A 23,554-nucleotide genomic window follows, 5' to 3' on the forward strand; every position below is an offset into this window, starting at 1 on the left:
ATCTTGAGGGATGTCTAAGTCGGATGAAGTAGTAATACAATGATATGCTCATTTGATATCTGACATCTTCATATTATAATGAAATTGGTGATCTGACTTTCCAAACATCTGCTGTCTCTCCTTTCCACATCTGAGTACATACATATACTCTCCGCTCAAACTGAACATCTGCATTTCAACGAACCCTCCCTATCCTGATAATCTCAGCTCCCAGATCAAACTTACTGATATTGCAACATGCATTGCATTAGTAGATATCTGACACGTGTATACGAACTATTTTCATCCAATTTTTCAAATATCCTTCGGACAAATCAAATGAGAGGATACTCATTCAAACTCTTGTAGTACCAACATTATTTTGCCAGCTAGTCATTACCATTCAATTCCTTTTTAAGTACCAATTGAAGTGTTGCATTTTCGTTAGGAGCATTCAGCTTGCGTTTGCCATGGTCAAAATTATTTGTATGCATCCATATTTAGTCTACTCAAGCCAGAACTCCTGCCCCTCGTTGTCACCAGCTTGATATGCTTCCAGTATCTCACCTTTCATGATACCTTCAGCGTAACTGGCATCGAATGTTAGCTCTGTTTATTTGAATAGAAAAGGACATTCTCACCAAGCCCCAATAAGCTTGTACCGTCCTCCTGATGGCCCAGGTTCAGCTTGTACACAATCAACTTGGATTTTCCGAAGCAAAAACGGCACAATGCTGCCAAATAACACGACCACTAGATCTCCTCTTCTAACACTCTCCGGGCCAAGACATCTTACGTATCGTCGGCAATTAAATGCTATGGTTTTTCCCCTTGAGCTTTCCCAGTATATATTGTCAGAAAGCCGCAGTTCTAGGTCGCAATCTATGACGGAGTCAATGACAACACCCCATACTTTTAAAGTCTTGAGGTCGCTAGAGAACGTAAATGGGTGATCGTCTAGAATATAATTGCCTCCAGCATTATATGCTTGTGATGCATCGTGTGAGTCTTGCAGTGTGCTTTGCTGTATGGCATCACTAGATTCATGGACGATTGGTCGGCGGAGCGCATATAAATCTAGGGTCCACGATGACAGATTCTCAGAATTATCGGCTCCAAACGAACTCTCAAGTATAGTGAGATTTTGATACTTTTTTGAAACATACACTGTTAGTTTGTGGGCCATCTCCGCTGGAGAAAGACTATAATCTGGATGCAAAAGAGGATCTGATCGCTCTTTATCGCCCAGTAAACTTAAGAGCGCATATAGTTTATCTCGATAGTCGGATGAAATATGCCGTCTAGACAGAAAAAGTAAGGTTGCCAGTTCGAGTTCCATCCTACCATTTTTTCTATACCGATTTCTAAGAGCCTGAACGGCGATTACGGCATCCCACGCGGCTTCGTCCGCTTTGAAACGTTGATTTGACAAGAGGCGGGGTAGCCGGCACTCTGAGTCTAGCTTTTTGCGACGCAATTCTCGTATGTCGTGCCAATGATCAAATGATGAAGCGTATTGGCCACACATTACTGTTAGTTTTGTCGCCACAACTGACTCTTGTATCGTCCATGCTCTAGACCATAGACTTCGTCTGAATAAGGCATCTACTGAGTCCCAAGTCTCCCAATAAGGAGTCAGGTTCCCGTCGAGTGAGGTCTCCATGTTCAGCACGCTCATGGCTTTAGCTTCGCTAGTTATTGTCTCTGAGCTATTTCTCGACTCACCAAGCCACATTATGACTTCCTGAGCCTGACTATAGAGTCGTGCCATTAACCTTATCTGGAAGCTGCGCTCTTCAAAGTTCTGCATATCGATACAGATTGCGTCTATCCAGAGCATGCGAGGCTCAGTTTCCTCTCTCAAATGTACTAAAGCAGAGTGCAAATTTGGCCTCAGACGTAGAGAAAATCCATTGCCGTATACTTTCAACATTAACATTTCCTCATTATATTTACCCCATGCATACGATAAAGCAACATAATCTGGATTGTTATCAAGCGAATCAGTACATATGCCGCACCTGAGCGGCGAGTCAGGATTGTTGGATGGGTACAAAATTACAAGCCTAGTAGCGTCTGGACAGTGTCCTAGAATCGTTTTGTAAGGTGTTTGCTGGGAATTAATGCTTCTCTCAGATACACCAGAGTCGTCGAACGGGAATTCTAAATCTTGAAGGGCAACCAGAAGTTCTGCGTACATCTTTGGAGTGAATATATCCGCAAAGCTTCTTAAGCGCGCAGCCTCCATAGACACAACCTCTGAGCGTCGTTTGTAAAGAATAGGGTTCGCAATGCTATTGTGCAAGCGCAAAGAATCCGCCGTAGTCCGTGCTTTTAAATCATGCGAATCTGTGGTCGCTGTCATATGCATGGACCAAGAATACCAGCAATACTCTCGTAAATGAAAAGCAGCAGTGCGCCCATCTTTACTTTTTAAGCAATGGAGGAGGTAAGAAAGACAGGCTTGTGCTATCATTTGGTGCTCCTTATATATATCTGTAAATCGAAACAATCCAGGGGGACGGTTGAAGTCGTGAATTGGGCACAAATATTCTTGGACTGAGAAATGAGCAATGCTGAGTATATGGACTCCTTGGGGCACGATCTCCACATCATCTGCTATTGGCGGTTCTAATTTTACCAGGCCAGGAAGGCTTTCTACAATATCGAGAGCATGGCGACGACTTCCGATACAGGGTAGTCCATTTATGATAGGTCGAATAGTGCAAACTTCCACGATCTCCTCCACAAATAATGGTCGAGCTGCAAATATGAGCCATTTCAAAACCGTCTCGAGTTCTGATAGCAAACTATTTGGCATACGACTTATGATCAAATCATAAAAGGTATCCAGGTCTCTAGGTAATGAGAGAAAGATATTTTCAAGGTCTGCCTTTTGAATCACTCTCAAGTTCCGAGTCAGGTACTCAAGTTCCTTCATCTGAAGTGCCGCAAGTCGAAACCTGTACCTATTAATACATTTATAGGAGAACAATGCCGACAAACGAAAACTTACATTCCCTCAGAACCTTGACTAAGTCTTCGAGAAATCAGAGTCTTGATCTCGGTAGATTGAGAATTAAGTCTCCTATGATTGGAGATACGTGCCTGAACAAATTGTTCAATGTCAAGTGTTACGTGTGCGGTATCTCGTATGAGCCATCTCCATCCGTAATCTTTAGAGAAGGATGCTTTCAAATCACCCTCCTCGCGGCTCACGACGACGATTCTGAAATTCAGATCTTGGATAGAAGACAGCTTCTCAATCACCTGAAGATAGCCATCCCGTGGCTTTCCAGGGGGACCTCATCCAATCCATCAATGACCAGAGTAGTACTCCGACAGGCTTCAGTTTTTTCTGAGTTTGTCAATGTGGCGGTGGAACTTTTGAGGGAGCTAACAATTGACAGAAGCAATGTTGTTAGCTGGACCGTCGAAGGAGGATATGGCTTACAATTCTCATATAGCTCTTTTAACTCAGGCAAAAGACCATATTTGTCGCAAAGCTGTGCGATGATTGATCTTTGAAAATTGCCAACATCGAAGGTAGAATTGTCGCTGAATGAGCAGTAATAAAAGGCGACTAAGTGAGCATTGTTTGAAGTGACTCCCGGAGAGGTAATCCTCAAGATATTTGGAATATTCTCAATCAGATGCGAGCTGCAGTTATTAGTATTTTCTCTTGCTTTGAGACATCAAATGTAAGTAATCACCATATCATAGTTTTTCCGGACCCAACTATTTACTATCGTCAGTACTTCGTATCCCCTTCATTGATCAGAATCGGATCGAATGGTTGAGATGAACATTGAACGAGTACAGTCTGAAATGCTAGAACAGTATAAATCTATTGTTCAGAACTATTTTGAACATCTTCCTTACAATTTTTGTGCTGGCTTGAACAATGCAAAAATCCATTTAAATTGGGTTATATAAGATACTGAATATCGAGGATTTGTTTACGAAGTTGGGTGAACGTACCTTGTCCTCTCAACCATAGAAATTTCTTGTTCGAGGACGCCCATTTTTTGAAATCACCGTTGAGAAAGTCTTCCCCTGTATCGTCTGCTCGGTCTTCACGATACCTAGTATGCTCTTTGTATTGAGAGATTCTTAGATCTTCTGGATCGAGCCACTTCAAGATCTCATCTCTTATCGGCACTGGTAATCAAACGTCAGAAATTCTGGACATATCAATTTGAGCTCGGGGATAGTTACCTGCTGCTTCGTATGTTATGTTCGTTCCAACGAAGAGGCGGGAGCCTGCTTCAGCGTTAATGTGGCTTATATCTTGTGTGATATTATGACGCTCGTGGGATCTGGTTTGTCCATAATTCATGAGTCTATTCGGTAATACCCCGTGAGAGTCCATGGCGACGTCGACGTTTATTTACGTGAGTCTCTAGCAAGTTCTATCAAATATGTCTTTAGGACTAAACATAGACTTTATCCTGTGATCGAGGCTCTGAGCTTTCTAAATATAGTTCAGAACGCCATGCTGACAGCCTAAATTATGTGCGCTAGGCTGCAGTGGCGATTTCGCAAAACCCCTGTATTCAGCTATCTCAGCCGCAATCTGAACATCACTTGTATATCATGCAAATTCACAATTCATTCCATTTACTCGATTTACTTTAATAATCTCTCAAATCATCAAGTCTCAAAGAATGGCAGACGTTCTTGCTACCGGCAGTGCAGTTGTTGGCATTATCGTTGCTGCTTTCCATAGCGCCAGACTCCTGCGCGATGATTTCAGTGCTGTAAAAAATGCGGGGGAGACCATCAAGCCTATTGTAGATGATCTCAACTCTGTTGTCAATGTTCTCTCATCTCTAGACGCCACTGCGAAAAAAAGCAATCAAGCCCAAGGAGTTCCAAGCGAGATTGACAATGACAATTTCAAGACCGCGGCTAAAAATTGCAACAGGATATGTACGGCGTTTCGAGAAAATTTAGTAAAGTGGATAAGACACCCCTCGAACAATAAAATGGACTGGAGAGATAGGTTCAGGGTTGGGTTTTTGGCTGAGAAGGAACTTTTGGAGTTCAACAGGCAATTGGTGGCATGCAAAGGGACGTTCACAATTGCACTGCAAATGGCTACGTTGTAAGCAAAGAACATTAGTATTTCTAATTTTTCGTATTGACTAATCTGACTCTCAAACTCTAGTTCGGTTGCTTTGAGGCAAACCCATAAAACCGAATCAGTCATCGAAAGATTAGACGATACTAACAAAAGGATAAACCAAGCGGGTCTTGTCGTTAGAGATCGCATCGACAACCTTGAGTATCAATTGCAAAGGGTAACCATTGAAGAAGTGTCTGTATTAGATGAAGATGAAAGTCAAGTCTTATCACACTCTTCAGACAGAGAAAAAAGCCAAGCTATGTCTGATTCAACAACTAATGAAGCATCACAATCTTTACCGCAGCCGTCTTTACAAGAAATGATGGATATCTTCGAAAAAACATGGAAAACGGCACTAGCAGAAGTTGCATCCCAACGGATTAAAATTGGTAAAGTGACTCAAGCCTCCAACGCTAAAGCAGTCGTAGGCGTTCACGGATTGAAGAATGTCAACGAGATGAATGTAGAGATAGACGATGTTTCCGTAGGACAGGGAAGTTGGTCGCTTGTAGGGGTTTCAGATGGTGTTGATTTGAATGCATTTTTCAAATAACATGATTGTTGAGGAGGATGCTGGGATTTGCTGTTTATCCAACCTGGATACTGGAACTGGGAATAAGCGAGGGGGAATTGTCCGACGAGTCCGTCCCTATGCTTGAAGTCCGGATTATATTCGTGAAGAGTGAACCTCACGTGCAGAAATAGATACAAAGACGAATCAGAATTGATATTAATAAAGCTTTGTGAACGAGCTATCTCACTGAATTATAGTCACATTCAATAGCCTCATCAATATTTCATAATTCATTACATGAACTGTTTCTCTCCCTTTCCACATTTCTACCATAGTCAAAAATTGACGACCTCAAATCCGCAGGTGTTGAAGAAGCCGGACAAACAGTCGATATATTGGTCGTTGTAATCAAGGCGTAACAATGTTGAAATCAGCAGTCGGCAATTTGATCAAAGCTGTGATCTTCGTCCAAGCATCTACGTCTCCAGCAGTAGTGAGAGCGATATGTGGATTATCCACAGTAACTGGAATTCTTCCCAGAGCCGTTGCTCCAACTAATCTTGCAAGATTCACATGATCTAACCAGATAGTCACGTCACTCCCCGGATTTGGCTTTTCTGAAGAAGCTACGTATGGAATGGCATGGCCTGTCATCGCAGCATTGCTTAATCTCAAGTGCCAACCAGCACTCGGCTTACTGATTTGTTGGACATCGGAAACCATGGAATCGATGGTTATTTCTTTCTCTAAATACACCTCTGCTTTCTTGAAAGCGGCGAGTCCTTCAATTTTGATGGCGATTGTGTCGAACAGCTCAATGTCAGCAATACTTCAGGTGACATGGTAAGATCTACTTTTTGAGGCCCGAACTGCAGTTCATGAGCGCCTGTCAAATGAAAATTACGCCAGGTGGCATTTTCCGAGCCCCATCCCAAAGTATTGTGCACAGAAGCCAGGGCTGCCATTGCTTGCTTCGCAATATCACTATCTTTTCCACTGAATTTTGAGTTTTGAACACGAGTTTATCCAAAAGCGTAGCTGCGAATCGAATATTCTTATTCATAATATATTCGTGGGCAAGGTCAAGAACGGCTTGACGTCCACCCGTACATTTGACAAACCGGGTTGGAGTGGCCAGAGATGGGCTGGGTTGCCATTGAACCAACCCATATATTTGTCATAAACACCTTTCACATTATGGCTGACGGAACCATATTAGCCTTGGAGATACGTTTTCGCACTCAAGTTAGGAGGCACCTGGATATTCTCTGCAATCTCCAAAGGAGTTTGTCCATCATTGATCTGACGAAGCGATTCATTATGAAGGTAGGCGTAGTAATCACGTTGCTCTGATAAAAACTGGAGGACTAAATTCTCATCGTCATTCCAGGTTGACCAATGGTGACCAGCAAACACCACATCTGTCTTATCGCCAAACAGAGTAATTGACTCATCAAGGTATCGCGACCAAAGTCGAGCATCGCGCACCGGAACTCCTCGGAGAGTGTGGATATTGTGTAGAGTATGCGTGGCATTTTCCGCCGCACACAAGGCCCTATAGTCGGGAAGGTAATAGTTTACTTCGGCTGGCGCTTTCCTTCCTGGAGTCAATTGGCATATGATCTGTAGGCCTTCGATACCATCTACAAGATCGCCATTCTGGGTGATGTGGTGAGCTGGTGCCACAAGTGAGATCTTCCCGGTAGATGTGCACAACCAATTTGTCCAGTGGGAGATTTAGGTAATTTCATACTGTACATATAGATTTATCGACTACACAACCCGTATTATGAATAGCAAAGAATGGAGTATACCGCACAGAAAATATTTTTCCTCGGACAGTTTTATCCATTGTAGAAATCTCGAATCTATCAATAGGTTTATCCCTATTCTGATTTGACCACAGAGACAGGATTAAGTATGGCTTTCTCGTACATTTCTCCCTGGAATTGGTGAAAGAAAATTTGTTTTATGTCTATACACGAGAGATCACGAAGATCATGTGCAACGAGGTTTCCTTCCGTATATTGCACTGGGCGGTCGAACCAAGTACGGCCATTTATCTTGTTGATTCTGTACTTGCCGAGGCGAGCCATCTTCTCTCGAATTTCCCACCCGGAGCATAACTCTCTCGTAACACCAAATTGAGTATTGGCCGATTCTCTAACATCGAAAAGTCTCGTATCATTTTCTCTGTTGCCACGACACGACAGCATTTCCAACACCCGAAAATCAAAATATAAAATCAAAGTATGAATTTACTATGAAGACAAACAAAAACAAAAATATTCTTCCCCCGAACTCAAGTCTGAAAAATCCACCTAATATCCTCATCGTTTTTCAAAACTTCATCTCCTACCTCTCCACTCTCTTCTCTCCTCTTTTTCTCTCTATTTTCCTTTTCCAAACAAATCCACAACGTCCCTACGACTACCAAATTCGCCACCAAATATCCCAATGCAAATCCATGACCTAAAAACCATCTAGGACTCGTCGCCGGCCTATACAATTGCGTTCCCAAAACCGCCCCCAGGTTTCCAATCGTAATCGTCATCGCAGTCGCCGTGGCCCGTTTAGTTTGTCCACTTACGTTTGCAGCGGGCCAGGAAAGTACGATAGCGGTACTCGGGTAGATTCCACCGGCTGCGAAAAAGGTTCCGAGATAGGAAATGCCGGGTTTGCTGTGTGGAGTTGCGAGAAGGATGATATAGCCGATGATTGCAAACGAGGAGGAGAAGAGAATGAAAGGAGCGCGTTTGTGAGTTTTTTCTGCGAGGATGGCGATGATCACTGTAAGGACTGTGGCGAATGCGTAAGGGGGGACAGTGAGAAGTTGTGCGGTAGCCGCTTTGTAGCCGAGGGCTGAGATGATGGTAGGAAAGAAAAGAGAAAGGGTGTAGAGGGGTAGAGACATTGTGTGGAAACCGAGACTGTAGAGCCAGCATTTGTAATCTCCAAAAGCGGCGCGGACGTTGGCCCAAGTGAAGGGTTCATTATTGGTTGCGTCAGTGGAAGACTTGAGACGCGCATGGATAAAAGAGCGTTCTGGTTCGGTGAGGAATGGTGCGGTTGAGGGGTAATTGTGGATAAAAAAATAAGCTAAGAGAGAGACAACGACGGTCAGAAGTCCTTCCTGTTCATTGATTAGTACAATCCTTTTCAACCCTTAATCTCAGAAAACTTGCAATGATAAAAATCCATCTCCACCCTTTCAATCCTCCCACTCCATCCATGAACCCAATGCCATAAGCCAAGATTCCACCGAAAGCACCAGCCAACGAAGCTGCAGAAAAGAACAATGCAACTCGATAATGTGTTTCCGTCCTCTTATACCACATTGACAGATAGAACACCACACCAGGGAACAATCCACTCTCCGTAACACCCAAGAAGAATCTTGCAGCTAGAAATCCCGCATAGTTTGTAGAAATTCCCATTAAGGTCGCGACGATTCCCCATAGAAGCATGAGTGTTGGAAGCCATATTTTGGGTGTTGTGCGTTTAAGTATGATGTTGCAAGGCACTTCAAAGAGAACGTATCCGATGAAATAAATTGTCAGTGTCAATAGATATTGGTTCCCGGTGATGTTTAAACTCGTCGCTAATCCATCAAGTTTCGCATTTCCGACTGCGTGTTTGGATTCCGGTCAGTATTATTCTGATTATCAATCCGCAACTTCCAATTGAACCCTGGTTCTGAAGAAAGAGAGAAGATCAAAGCAAAGAAAACGGAGTGAAACATACTGTTACTCCTATCCAAAAAACTCAACAAATAAAGCAATGTAAGCGCAGGTAATAGTTTCAAGTCCAACTTCCTGACTAATGCCTTCTCATTTATCCCCGTTGGATTCGCAAAAGATTCATCGGAAACCTCGCTCTCATTTCCAATCCTTTCTTCATTTTTGTCCATCCCACCATTGCCTTCCGTTTTCACTGCGATTTTCTCATCATACAGTGCCTGTTGTGGCGCTGTGTGCGACATTACGGAAATTGCAATGGATCGATTGTATGCCCGATGTGCACGAAAAAATACTTCGACGTCGAGGAATGAAAAAGGAACAGGAACTCTTCGAAAGCGATAAAGAATGAGGGTTCGTCAATATACTTATATCGTCATCCTCGTCATATGTGGAAAAAACATCAAGTGGTGTCAAAATTGCATGAAAATGGATCAAATCACATCACATCACAATGACTAGGATAACTTCCATCTTATCAAGATGATAAACCTAGGATCACAGCCGTTCCAGTTGCAAGAGGATCGCTATGTATAATACCAAATGATGTAGCACGCAATCACTCAGCTTCGAGCCACTGCAAGATACTCATAGCTACATGTTACATCATGATCCTCAATCCCCTGTTCACTTAGAAACTCTTCAACCTTATCGTTTTTCCGTTTTCGAAGCCAATGAGACGAAAGCCATGGCCCAGATAATCATATCGGGAAGCTGATTTCCATAGTTTGGCCTGCCATTTTAGTTGCATGGAAAAAAAGGTTGGTGCTCACTGGTACTTAGCGCAATGATGAAGTTCTGGCTTAGATGTCGTGATTATTTGGTGTCGGAATTGCCGCTTTCAGTAGTTGTGTGCGATGATCATTATGGTGGGTGGGGTTCTTCTAATTTCTGGGGTATTGCATTTTGCTTCTTTCGCGTGGTCATGTGTTTTAACAAAAAATCAATAAGACATCCCATCCCGTCGAGATCAAATAATCAGACTGAGCAAGCAACTTCATAGATGCCATGATATCCCGAAGTCAACAACATATTGGAATCAGATTGATTGAAAAGTAGTAATAAATTAGTCAATTATTATGCTATGAATAACTAGCTAATTCAAAGGATAAACTTCGCAGATTTTTATCATTCAGTGTCAAAAGGAATTTTATTCCAGAATACACACTGGTCGCACCCACTGGATGCACTCCCCCAGGTCTCCTTTTTTTTTCATCGGACGGGGTATCGTAGACTTGCCACAAAAACACCAGCTTTTCCATGCAACTCCATCCATGCAAAGTCGTTGTCCATTGATATTTCAGGTCTGAAAAAAGAAGATTTTGAAGATAAATGGTCCAACAGAGTGAGATTAGGCCATCTTCGGCCTTCACACCAAAAAGGAAAGATTATTTAGCATCGATACCAAGCCTGATCAGGTCTCTGGCAACAGTATGTGATGGGGAGAATGGGCTGAGAGTATTACAAGTTCAGGGTCCAAGCCGCTGTAGGTAAGTCGTTTAAAGTGTCGTGCCTTCGAGGCTGAGTACCTTTGATGAATCGCCCAAGAAGTTGGCACGATGTGCAACAATCTCCGAGGCAATGGCATCAAAGTCTTTAATTTTTCTTGCTCGCAGGCCCGAGAGTACTGATTTCAAACCTTCAATAAACCTATCTCGTTGTTCTCCTTCGAACTCGTCTGGGGATCCCAATTTCGTAAGAACGGCATCGTCTGTCGGAACAAAAGTTAGCAAAGGGACGAAAGGGATACTCAAGGGTGAGCTCAGAGCATGCTGGCTGGAACTACCGACGCACCAGGCAGTCCCATTTCTCTAAAATGCTGAAAATCGCAAGTATTGTCATTGCATATTCCTCCCATCAATTCGTATCGACACAGTTCTTTCTTCGCATCAATCTTGTTAGTATAAGTGATAGACTTCAGCCCACCCGTAATTTGTTGCTTATATTCTGGATGAAACCGAAATGCATGAAACACTCTTAAAGGGCTTTCATATGGTGTAAAAAAGCTTGAGCTATTAGGGTCGCTAGAAAGGGGTTTCTGGGCTTGGGTCAGCCTGGGAATTGCCACCAAGAATGGAGAAGACTTTTACTTCTGTTAGTTGAAGGACACTACCATCTTCTGCCGGCAGACTTTGTTCTACGCCATTAGAGATAACTTCAAGATCGATCGAGTTACCGTTTGACAACTCTGGCAATTCGCCATCTTCTGCTGCATCAATGACTGAATCTGGTGGAGCGGGGCTAAATGGAGATGAAGCCACCGACGAAGTCTCATCAGCAGCAGGAGTTGCCTCTGGGGGCTCATAGTTATCCGAATCTACATCAGCGATCTCCGAGGCATCTACCACATCAGGAATGTTAGGGGTTGATGAAGTTGCAAGTGGCTGAGAACGCTCAAGGACTGGTGAATAATCGGAACTTGCTTTCTCTTCATCGGGTGTGGCAGTTGCGTCGTTAGCTTGCGTAGGAGGCGCATCACTGTCTTCCATTTCGACTTCACTGGGACCAGCAGAGTCTGCGTCCGCGCGCACAGCTTCTTGAAGCGCAGCCTCAAGATCTTGGTTGGTTTCGGATGCTTCTTTGACCTCAGAAGAATTGTCTCCTATTGTGTCATGTGCCATATCGCTGATACTATCAAGTTGGGTCGGAGGTATAGAAATTGGGCAGGCAGCGGTGAAATCAGTAGTATGGGATTGCTCAGGCTGTTGTTGTTGCTGCATTGCGTCGCGAGCATCATCGCTTTGGTCATCTAGTTCCATAGGAACTGATGCAGATTTTGGCTCGGATTCGGCGAGACTTTGTGGTTCTGGCTCACAGTCTGGCTGAGCAGAAGCTAGAGTAGGTTCGGCTGTGGGATTGTGAGCATCTGCTACTATGGGCAGTCTGATAATTGTAATTTTGCACCTACCTGGATCGTCTTTTGTCTCTTCACGGGTGAGACTGTCCAACTTTTCTTTTTGCTCCTGCAATTGTTGATCGGTTTCCTGACCTAGTCTTTCCATTTCCTCAACCAGCCTTCGTTTGTCCTGAAGGTTCTTTTGCACCGCCGCTTCGATTCTGGCGGTTTCGGCACGAAGTTCCTCAAGTCTCGCTTGGTTTTGTAAAGCTTCAGCGTCCACACGGGGAATGGCGCTCGCAATTCTTTCACGTCGGAGTCGTTTGAGTTCGGCCTCTTCTTTTCGAATGTCAGCGGCTTGTTGAAGCTCGGCAGCTTGAGCTGCATTAGACTCTGTTTTATCCTTAGAAATATTGGTTGCCTTTTGTGTTTCGATTAAAGAATTCGGTTTAATAGCTACAAGGCTGATGTTGGTCGTACTTGCTGCGACGTTATTAATGGGAGTTTGTGCACCGCTGCTGGTTCTCTTATTTGCCTTCCTCATTTCAGCCTCAGCTATTTTTCTCTTCAACTGCTCAATTTCGCTTTCCTTGCGTCGAAGATCCTCAGGATGTGGCTTAATAGAACTTTGCAAATTTGGTGGGGTGCTCGTCGACAATATGGGAGGTGGAGTGAATGGTTTTGGTGGAAGAAAAGAAGATGCCGTCGGCAATGCCTTTTGTTCGGGTAGCTTGCGAGGGGGTTGAACAGGTGAATCTGCATCAGCCTGAGATTCCAATTCCATTTCGACATCTTCATCAGACTCGTCTTCATCCTCGCTGACACAAATTACAAACGGTTTTGGTTCCACACGGCTTTGACCAAATGGTCGCTTGAGCGGTATGGTGGATGCCGAAGGTCCGTCAAAGTCAGCAGCTACTGGACGTTTGCGCTGCCCATTGAGAACCGGGGTTGGCATGATAGTTTGTGGGACAGATGATGGGGCGGGTGGGGCAGAAGCTAAGAACAAACCCGGAATCTTTTGAGAGGTCTGTTGAATATTTGGAGGTGGTGCGTTCGGTTGGGGAAATTGTGTTGTGACAGTCAAAGCTGGAATTGAAGTTGAGCCACTTGTAACTGTAGTACCAACCTTGTTTTTTTCAACGACTTTTCCAGCGGAGGAAGTAGAATTTGTAGCCAACATAGGCACTTCAGGAATTGTAGTTGGTTTAACTTGAGCAATTGGACTTGGAAGACTAGTAGCGGTAGTTGTGACAGACTTTGCCGCATTCTTCTGGGCTCGCTCAGCTCTCGATTTCCTGAGAGCGTCCATTTTCGCCTGCATTGTTTTTTCTTTCTCAACGGCGGCTGCACTCTTCGGCTGCGCAGTTGCAGAAGGAGCAGTGCCTGCTCCATTAGTTATAGCTTGCTTAGATTTATCTGTAGAGTTTTGGGCGGAAATCTGACCATTCGGATGTCCACTAGTGGCAGGGAGGCCGGAGGTAGGCGCAGAAGAAACACTGGTGGAGGGACTTTGGGCAGAAGCTGCACTGATGGTTTTCGTTGCAGTTTTCGACAATCTAAGCCCATCAAACAATTCTCCGACAAGCTTTTCATCAACACCTTCTTCAAGATAGGCTGGGAATCGAACATCATACGACCAAAGATTCAGGATGGCGCCTTCAGCTTTTTTACGAGCTTCGGCGACAGTTTTGAAAGTAACGGCATCGTTATGTGCATCAGCTTGAGAAGGGTGGGAGCTTCCAACGGTCTCTGATACCTGACCTTTTGTGAAAGAGGGGATATTTTCCTGACCAGATATGGATGCAGTATTATTAGGCTCTCCTACCGGTGATTGAGGCTTTGATTTTTTCTGTGCACCGCCCCTCTTTGTGTTCAATGCCCCCTTACCTGCGCCTGTATCCTTAATCTGAGAATTTTTGATTTGGTCAAACATTGGCTCACTTTGGGCTACGAAAGGGGAGTACGAGGCCGAAGGTTGACGTTGATTATAGTAATCGGCTGCTGCAGGGAGACGTTAATAAACGAATTTATGAGAGGTTGGAATTGCTTACCATTGCGAAGAGTCGGCGGCGGCTGCTGAGGAGCAGGATCTTGGCCTGTCGAATAGACAGCGCGATGGGCAGTATCGAGATAGCCATTCCCATCATTCCCGCGATAGTGGCTCGAGCTCGGTGCGCCAATTGAAGCATTCGGAGCTGTTGAGCGCATGTGGGCAGAAGTATCATCATACTCTCCTTCGCTCATTTCGCGATTTTCAACGTTACCATACGCGGGTGTTTGGGAATGATATGTTGGCTGCGGAGCAGCCACTGGTGCATAGTATTGCGAATTTTGAGCATAATTTTGATGATTGTACCCAGCATAAGAATGCATGCCTTGCGGCGCTGCATTGTATTGGGGCATAGATGAGTTTTCTTGGTTCCAGCCCTGGAACACTGGAACTGGGGGTATATTATTCTGCATAGCGGGCGCGCTATAGTTTGGAAGTTGTTGTTGATTATAGCCATACGCCATTGTATTATCATATCCTTGAGTCATCGTATGCTGCCCTGATCGGCCATCATCTTGTGGATAATATGCGGACTGATTTGGATAGGTTGGGTAAGGTGGGTTGTTCGACTGGTCGCGATTGCCATAGGCCGCGCCATAGTATGGATAATCCGACATTGTCGGCAAGTACAAAGCAGTACCTAGCTTTACTGAAAGAATCCAAAACTTTAACTGTGATTAGTTCTGACTGATATTGCAAAATTACCTCGAAGACGCGTTCAATTTAACGGTCGAGTATCATTGGCGCAGCGCAATCAAATCAAGGGAGAAAGTAATTACAGATGCAGAAGTCGCAGAGAAAAGGGTGTCGCGACGAGCCAGAAGAAAGGATTGTCAGAATTGAACAATGAAAAATGCAAGTGAGACTATCACTTTCTTCACTTATTTTTTTTGACTCGATTTTGATGAACCTGGTTGTGAAGAAGACCTGGGTAGGATCTGTCTGAAAGCTTGATGGAGGTGGAAGTGGAGGTGGAGGTGCAGATGGCAATGGGAAAAAGAAACTTATTAGTACGATCGCACCAAAAGCAAACGCCAGTCGAAGATTCAAAGTTGCTTAGCGCCGGTAAGTCCCGTTGGACACTTGGTGAGTGAGCGAGTGAGCGAGTGTCACTAGACAAAGACAGTGTCACACTAGAGGAAATGTCACGAGGTGGTCGCAGCAAGGCTGCCCTACGATAAACCATCAATTCTCTTATCGATACGATTCTACGACTGAAGCGGCACTGGATCAACTGGCGTTGCCAGGGGAAACTCTACCATTCAACTACCCAGTAAAGCCAAATTAAACTTTGTACCGCCACTTAATAATGCTACTTCGCGTCGTCAATATTGACTTTAAACACTGACGTTGACAAGAATCTCGATTCCAATCCAAGAGATAAAAAAAGGCGAAACAGAAGAATGAATCTTTTTGTTTGCTTCCCTCTTTACTAATTTCACATGTAATGATTGAAGAGGTTGCATGAACTTTTCTCCCCTATTTTTGCTTTGCGACAATTTAGAATCTTCCCATGGATGGACTTTGTTTACTTTCTTAAGGAACATAGCCTTGCTTCAATCAATTGAAACCCAACAACGCCTACTCCACGATGGCATCCAATTTTCAGACCAAGCGCAATAATCCTTTTGCTAGGTCAGGGACTTTATCCCCGGAACCAGGTGCTCCCAAAGGCAGGCCGAAAAGTGCAATATTTGCGTCTGCTCCTTTCTCTTCACCGGCACAAAGCCATCAAACACACAATCGACACCAATCCTACTCCTCGCTGGGAGACATCGTCGCCCCCAATAATAGTAATGTTTCACTAAGATTTCGCTCCAATTCAAAGTCGACTGCTCCCTCTTCAAATACATTTGCGCCTTCATTCATCAATTCGGAAGAGATGCGACTCGGCGCAGAAACTGTGATGGCAATGGAGGGAGAAAATGATTTCTCCGGAAAAAGATATGTTTGGTTAAAAGATCCTCAAACTGCATTCGTTAAGGGGTGGGTAGTGGAGGAATTGGAAAATCATCATATATTGGTCCAATGTGACGATGGAAGTGTGAGTTCATGAGGTGTTTTCTCTTCCGGTATAATATCTGACTGTGGATTTAGCAACGAGAGGTCGATCCTGAAACTGTTGACAAAGTAAACCCCGCGAAATTCGACAAAGCAAATGACATGGCAGAGCTTACGCATCTCAATGAAGCATCAGTTGTCCATAATCTTCATATGAGATACCAAGCTGATCTCATTTACACCTATTCAGGCTTGTTCCTGGTTACCATTAATCCATATTGCTCATTACCTATATACACGAATGAGTACATCAATTTATACAAGGGACGAGGTCGGGAAGAAAGCATACCACACATATTTGCAATGGCAGATGAGGCTTTTAGGAATTTAGTTGAAGAAGGAGAAAACCAAAGTATTCTTGTAACTGGAGAGTCTGGAGCCGGAAAAACGGAAAATACCAAAAAAGTCATTCAATACCTGGCGGCAGTTGCAAACTCGGAATCACCTGTCAAAAATAAGGTACAGCATTCAACCCTCTCGCAGCAGATTCTTCGGGCAAATCCAATTCTAGAAGCCTTCGGGAATGCGCAAACAGTCAGAAATCATAATTCCTCCCGCTTCGGAAAATTCATCAGGATCGAGTTTACACGCAATGGCAGTATTGCCGGTGCTTTCATAGACTGGTATCTCCTTGAGAAATCAAGAGTGGTAAGGTTGAATGCTCATGAGCGGAATTATCACGTTTTCTATCAGCTTTTGAAGGGGGCTGATCGCACGTTAAAAAACGAATTCCTCATTGAAGAATTAGACGTAGAGGATTTCGCTTATACGCGGGATGGGCATGATACCATCGTTGGTGTCTCTGACAGAGATGAGTGGAACACCTTGGTCGAGGCATTTGATGTTATGGGCTTCTCCGAGAACGACCAAATATCTATCTTACGAACAGTCGCTGCTGTTCTTCACCTGGGCAATATAACTGTCGTGAAGGAGAGTAGATCGGCCGATCAAGCTAGATTAGCTCCAGACGCACGTGCACAGGCCGACAAAGTGTGTAAGCTACTTGGAATTCCGCTCGAGCCATTTTTAAAAGGATTGTTACACCCTCGAGTAAAGGCCGGAAGGGAATGGGTCGAGAAGGTACAGACGCCCGAACAAGTTCTACTCGCAATAGACTCTTTGGCAAAGGGCATCTACGAGAGGGGTTTTGGTGATCTTGTAACCCGAATCAATCGCCAATTGGATAGGACTGGTATGGGTCTGGATGATTCTCACTTCATCGGAGTACTTGATATTGCTGGATTCGAAATATTCGAGGTAAACAGTTTTGAGCAACTGTGCATCAACTACACGAACGAGAAGCTCCAGCAATTTTTCAACCACCATATGTTTGTCCTTGAACAAGAAGAATACGCCCGTGAAAAAATCGAGTGGAAATTTATTGATTTTGGTCATGATCTCCAGCCTACGATTGATCTGATTGAGTTGCCTAATCCCATTGGTATTTTCTCGTGTCTTGATGAAGACTGTGTGATGCCAAAAGCCACGGACAAGTCGTTTACGGAAAAACTTCATTCTCTTTGGGATCGCAAAACTCCCAAGTATCGTGCCTCTAGACTTGGGCAAGGATTCATGCTTACTCACTATGCCGCCGAAGTTGAATATTCTACCGAAGGATGGTTGGAGAAAAATAAAGATCCAATGAATGACAACATTACGAGATTGTTGGCTGCATCCAGCGATGCACATGTTGCAAATCTCTTCAGTGATTGCTCTGAAGCAGGCGATGACTCGGGAGCCATTCGAAGCAGGGTCAAAAAAGGCCTTTTCCGCACCGTCGCTCAAAGACATAAAGAACAGCTATCTTACTTAATGGCCCAGCTGCATTCGACACATCCTCATTTTGTGAGGTGCATCATACCCAACCACAAAAAAAAGCCTAAGCAACTCAGTGCACCACTTGTGCTCGACCAACTGCGCTGCAACGGTGTCTTAGAGGGTATCAGAATTGCACGCACTGGCTTTCCAAACAGACTTCATTTTTCAGAGTTCCGACAAAGATATGAAGTTTTGTGCAGGAACATTCCCAAAGGGTACCTTGATGGCCAGACAGCAGCTAGCATGATGTTAGATAAACTTCAATTGGACAAGTCATTGTTCCGTGTTGGAATCACCAAAGTGTTCTTTCGTGCCGGTGTGTTGGCAGAGCTTGAAGAGCAACGTGATGCTTTGATACGTGAGATTATGACACGGTTCCAATCTCTAGCGCGCGGTTTTACCCAACGGCGAATTGCCAACAAGCGACTGTATAGAGCGGAGGCAACACGGATCATACAGCGAAATTTCCAAGTTTACATCGACCTCTGTGAGAACCCTTGGTGGCGTCTTTTAGTCAAGATGAAGCCGTTGCTGGGAGCTACGAGAACCTCAGGAGAAGTTAAGAAGAGAGATGAAATGATAAAGCAGCTAAACGAGAAAATGGACCAAGAGGCGTCAGAACGCCAAAGACTAGACGAGGAACGACGAAATACCCATACTGAGATGTTAAAAATCCAACAAACCTTAGAAAGCGAACGAGCGTTAGCCCTGGACAAGGAAGAGATATTCAAACGTCTGCAGCTCCGTGAGACAGAGTTGAGCGATAAGTTGGCTGGAGCTATTGAAGATCAGGAAAAGCTTGAGGATCAACTGGATGACTTGCTAGAGGCCAAAAAGCGAGCGGAACATCAATCCGATGAATATCGATCTCAGTTGGAGCAAGCAGGTCACATAATAGCTAAGCTGGAGAGCGAAAAGAGAGACCTTGCTGAACAGCTGGCTGATTTAGATAATCAATTGAAAGATCTCGCCAAGAAGCAAGCGGACCGAAGCGCACAAGAAGCGCAGCTTTCCCAGGACGTCCAGCTACTCCAAAGTCAACTAAGCATCAAGGAGAGAAAGGTTCAAGACCTTGAGGCGAAGCTTATCAGAAACGATCAAGATTCGGAAGTCAAGTTGGCTGCAGCGGCGAAAGACCTTCAAGCTTCTAAGTCAAGGGAAAGCAACTTAGCCAGCGAAAATCGCAAAGTACAGAAGCAACTTTCTGATTTATCTGCAACATCGACAGGGTACGAAGATCTCGTCAGGCGCAAGGAAAGCGAGTTGGCTATCCTTCGTTCTGACAACCGTAAATATGAGGCCGAGAAGAAAAGTTTTGACGAGCAGAAGCGATCACTTTCGACGGAGAAAGAAAACATTGCCAACAGGTTAAGGGAAGTACAAGCTGAGATGTTCGCCATGAAATCCCAGCAAGCCAATCTACAAAAGGAAGCTGCCGACGCGAAAAAACTTCTCGATGCTAGACTGACAGAAGATGCTCACGCTGAGCAAAATCGAAAGAGGCTAGAAGAACAGATTTCGACCTTGAAACAGCAATTATCAGAAGTGCAAAAAGACCTTAGCAAAGAGCGACAATCTCGAGACGATGTCCAACTCCTCGCAGAGCATAAATTCCGAGAGCTTAGCGAGAAGTTTCAAGAACTCAATGAGGCTAAAATCATTATCGAAAAGGAGCTATACGTCCAACAAGACACTCTCAGAAGAGCAATGGAGAATAGGGTTTCTGCTGAAAAGGAACGCAATGAAGCGCGAAACGAAATCAGAAAGCTCAGAGAGGCGAAGATTGCAGCCGAAGAGGCTAGGATACAAGCTGAAGTAGTTGGAGATCGCAATGCATCACGCCTAGCCCGAGAGCGTGAAGCTAGTTTGAAGAAAGATCTTGAAGCGGAACAAAATCGAGCAAAGTACTTTGAGACTGAGTGCAGCCGCCTAAATCAGCAAGTGGAAGATCTTAATAAGATCATGATCGAGTCTGGAGATTTCGGTCTTAAGGTCGATCAAGAAAAAGAGCGACTTGAGCGCGAACTGAACACAGTCCGAAGTCGATTAAATGCGTCTGAAAACGATAATCGTGCTTTACTCAACAAGCTTCAACAAAAAGGTCTCGAGATTGCCCGCACGAGCTCTAGAGCAAGTGAATCATCGAGAGGTCAACTAATAGCAGCCCAGCGAGAGAAAGCAAAGGTCGATGAGCAGAATAAGAAGCTCAACAAACAGCTGGGAGATGTACAAATTCAACTGGCATCTGTTCAAAAGCAAAAAGAAAAGCTGGAGCTTAATCTTGAAGATCTAACGCGTGAGGTCGAACGTGAACATATGAGTAGTAGAAACGCTGAGAAGACTTCTTCTACTATGACAACTCAGTTAGCAGAGGCAAACCGCAAATTGGAGGATGAACGACAGTTGCACTCTCAGGCTCAATCTAAAAATCGACAGCTCCAATCTTTGATTGATACCCGAGATAAAGACATCATTGAGCTGATGAAAATTGTGGACCCAGAAATGCCTGCACCGCCGGTCGCACAATTCGATGGTAGTTTCGATAAGAGCACATCTGAAAATCCAAACCTTATTTCTCAACTCACTCAAAAAGTTGAGGAACTTCAGCAAAATCTCAGAGTTCAAGCTGCTGGTCGGTCGAATGCCGAAGCACAAGTGCTTGAACTGCGAAAACGATATGAAGATGAGTTCGGTGACCATTCTGAGTGGCACACGCCTGGTAGGCCTAAACTTGAGGAAATTGATGGTAATGAGGGAACTCGAAATTCATCACCAACACATCTCAGAAACAAACTCAATGGCAGACCTCTGTCAGGCACGACCCCACCTAATCCCCGCTTTCCAAGCTCGGGTGACGTTGGGCAAGATTCTGGACGCTCCGATCGTACTGCCGATATGTTAAGTTTTAACAATCGCATGGACTTGAAAGCTGACGTGGAAGAACTACAAAATCAATTGCAGCTATCACAAATGGAGAATCGTCATCTGCAGAGCCAGCTTGAGCGTTTTGTTCCAGGGCGAGATATCTTTGAGGATAGTCCGTCAGTACGCCGTGTGCACAAGCTTGAGCAAGCCAACACTCGACTTCATGAAATGCTTGATGATTCTGCAAAGAAAGTTTCCGCTCTTGAACAGAGTATTCAAACCGGAGAATTGTCATTCCGCGATATTCAAGCTAAATCTCATGAGGAGCTCTTTGAGCTCATTAATAATCAAGAAGAAAACCGACGAATTTTAATGTATGCTCACAAAGATGCATTAGTAGACCTCAATGATACGAAGAAAAATTTTGAGATTCTGAAACACACCCGAGCAGTCTTGGAGGTTGATCTCCGAGATGCTAAGTCTGATCTTGAGGAAATGACTTTGCAAAGGGATCAGGATGCCGCCAGTCGAAATCAACTTTTGCAAGAATTTGCTGATCTTCAGATCCGTTTGGACGCCGAATCCTCAAAATTGGCTGATGTTAGTTCTAGTCTCGGTCTCTATAAGAGTAGAGCAGACGAGTACTTTAGCAAACTTGAACAGGCTGAAATTGCAGTGTTGAAGGCTTCTAGGGCCGAACAATTTGCCAGATCTCAAGCAAAAGAAGCGGAGGATACATGTGCCGAAATCATGTCAGAACGGAAGCAAATGGACGAAGCCATCGAAGATCTTCAAAAACAGAACCAACATTATGAAGAGAAGCTCGAGGATCTTTCCTCTGATCTTGATGCCGCAGTACAAGCAAGAAAGCGATTGCAGCATGAGCTTGAAGATTACCGAAGCCAACGTGCCATGGAGATTGAAGACAAAGAATCTAGTATGGAACAGACTAGAAAGAAATACCAAGCTGAGTTTGCCACTCTCACGAATGAATTGGACATTGCTCGCGAGGAGAAGCTATTCAAGCAAACAGAGAATACAAGACTCCGCGAAGAATTGGATCAGCTTCGAACGAAATGGGACGATGAAGTTATGAACAGTTCAACATGGTCTAAAGAAAAGGCTCGCCTCGAAGCCACTCTTTCGGATCTCAATACATCACGTGATGAAGCCGTCAACGCTCACAATGAAGCCCAAGGCAAAATTGTATCATTATTAGCACAAGTGCGGAGTCTCAGAACAGATGTGGACGATGCAGCTGCCGAACGAGACATTCTTCAGCGCGAGAAGCGCGGCTTACAAGCTCGTCTAGAGGAAGCTAAAGCTGGTCTCGATGATCTTGCACGAAGCGATAGCCCTGCGCTACGAAACGCTGCTGGAATGGATCGTGAGATTTTGGAACTCAAATCTAATCTAGCACAACAAGAGGATATTGCAGCTGCCGCCATTGGCAAGATGAGACGATCTGAAGCACTTGCATCAGAAATACAGAAAGACATTGTTGCCGAGAGAGAAATGACAGCACAGTTGAATAAGGAGAAGGCTGCGTTAGAAAAATCACTCAAAGAAACTCAGGTCCGACTACTGGATTTGGAAACTAAAGGCTATTCAAGTGCCAGTCAAGACGTGAGGTTCCTTCACGGTCGTGTCCAAGAGGTGAGAATTTCCTTCCCATAAACTTATCACTAGTCTAACATATAAAATAGCTCGAAGCCCAACTCGATGAGCAAGAGTCCGAACGCAACAAGTCACAACGTTCCGTCAGAAATGTCGATCGCACAGTCAAAGATCTTCAACAACAAATTGAACGCAAAGAAAAGGCCAACACGCAACTTCAAGAAGATATTGCCCGCTCGAGAGATAAGGTCGAAAAACTTCTCAAGACAATCGACGAGCTTCAATCAAGCGACTCAACCAATCAACTTTCAGCTCGTAGAGCAGAACGTGAACTAAGGGAAGAGAGAGAAAAGGCGCTGAGGTTAGAGCGCGAATTGGAAGGCTGGAAGGCATTGAGAATGCAGAAAGGTCCGGGTGGGAGAATAAGTGCGAGTGGCACTTGGAGACCGAGTAGCGAATTTGGCTCCGAAGATGCAGGGATTGACATCCCTAAACGAAAAAGTAGTTTGAGCAGGCAGGATAGCATGAGCAAGGGATTCTTGTAATTTCCTATGGTACGGTGGAGGATAATGTGATGTAGGAGATCTTCGCGCAGAATGAAGTAGAAATTCATTCTCGGGCGTTTGTGATGGGAATAGTAGGAGTAGTGAAGCAGGAAGGGAAGGGAACAGTGAAAGGAATGGAGCACGGATTTGTGTATGAATTGTATGTTTTTCGTTTTAGGGGTGTATAATATCTTTATTTCCCGGAATGTATGGGATGGAATGGGCTGGAATAATACCTATGTAGACTTGTGCGTGTTTATGAATAGAACTTTTGGTTTCTTGAGAATTTTCAAAGAGGCTTTATGGTCGTGAAGATGTAAGTTTAAGCTATAGGTGTGATCTGTAGAAGGAATATCAAGAGACGATGTGAGATTTAGAGAGCTCTGAGGGGAAGTAGAGTT

The 23,554-nt window shown here is 44.3% G+C and overlaps 5 protein-coding genes across 5 annotated transcripts; 2 read left to right on the forward strand and 3 right to left on the reverse strand.

Moving 5' to 3' along the window:
* Window positions 1-484: 484 nt before the first annotated feature.
* Window positions 485-4,351, reverse strand: Bfra_006582 (putative ankyrin repeat protein; the record flags this gene model as incomplete). The annotated part of the gene is made up of 7 exons (XM_037336951.1): window positions 485-569; window positions 621-2,942; window positions 2,996-3,208; window positions 3,250-3,639; window positions 3,693-3,717; window positions 3,961-4,140; window positions 4,198-4,351. The coding sequence occupies 7 exons, from the start codon at window positions 4,349-4,351 to the stop codon at window positions 485-487; spliced, it is 3,369 nt and encodes a 1,122-aa protein (XP_037198317.1).
* Window positions 4,352-4,646: 295 nt separating this feature from the next.
* On the forward strand, window positions 4,647-5,660 carry Bfra_006583 (uncharacterized protein; the record flags this gene model as incomplete). The annotated part of the gene is made up of 2 exons (XM_037336952.1): window positions 4,647-5,086; window positions 5,150-5,660. The coding sequence occupies 2 exons, from the start codon at window positions 4,647-4,649 to the stop codon at window positions 5,658-5,660; spliced, it is 951 nt and encodes a 316-aa protein (XP_037198318.1).
* Window positions 5,661-6,029: 369 nt separating this feature from the next.
* On the reverse strand, window positions 6,030-9,603 carry Bfra_006584 (putative mfs transporter protein; the record flags this gene model as incomplete). The annotated part of the gene is made up of 6 exons (XM_037336953.1): window positions 6,030-6,434; window positions 6,732-6,822; window positions 6,853-7,280; window positions 7,981-8,754; window positions 8,807-9,249; window positions 9,366-9,603. 6 exons carry the CDS (start codon window positions 9,601-9,603, stop codon window positions 6,030-6,032), a joined length of 2,379 nt encoding a protein of 792 aa, XP_037198319.1.
* Window positions 9,604-10,857: 1,254 nt separating this feature from the next.
* On the reverse strand, window positions 10,858-14,864 carry Bfra_006585 (uncharacterized protein; the record flags this gene model as incomplete). Its single annotated transcript, XM_037336954.1, has 4 exons — window positions 10,858-11,069; window positions 11,153-11,396; window positions 11,449-14,198; window positions 14,249-14,864. The coding sequence occupies 4 exons, from the start codon at window positions 14,862-14,864 to the stop codon at window positions 10,858-10,860; spliced, it is 3,822 nt and encodes a 1,273-aa protein (XP_037198320.1).
* A 974-nt stretch (window positions 14,865-15,838) lies between these two features.
* Window positions 15,839-23,153, forward strand: Bfra_006586 (putative myosin type ii heavy chain protein; the record flags this gene model as incomplete). The annotated part of the gene is made up of 3 exons (XM_037336955.1): window positions 15,839-16,291; window positions 16,345-22,647; window positions 22,698-23,153. The coding sequence occupies 3 exons, from the start codon at window positions 15,839-15,841 to the stop codon at window positions 23,151-23,153; spliced, it is 7,212 nt and encodes a 2,403-aa protein (XP_037198321.1).
* Window positions 23,154-23,554: the final 401 nt, after the last annotated feature.

This window comes from Botrytis fragariae (assembly GCF_013461495.1).
Source record: "Botrytis fragariae strain BVB16 chromosome Unknown tig00000000, whole genome shotgun sequence".
Lineage (NCBI taxonomy): Eukaryota > Fungi > Ascomycota > Leotiomycetes > Helotiales > Sclerotiniaceae > Botrytis > Botrytis fragariae.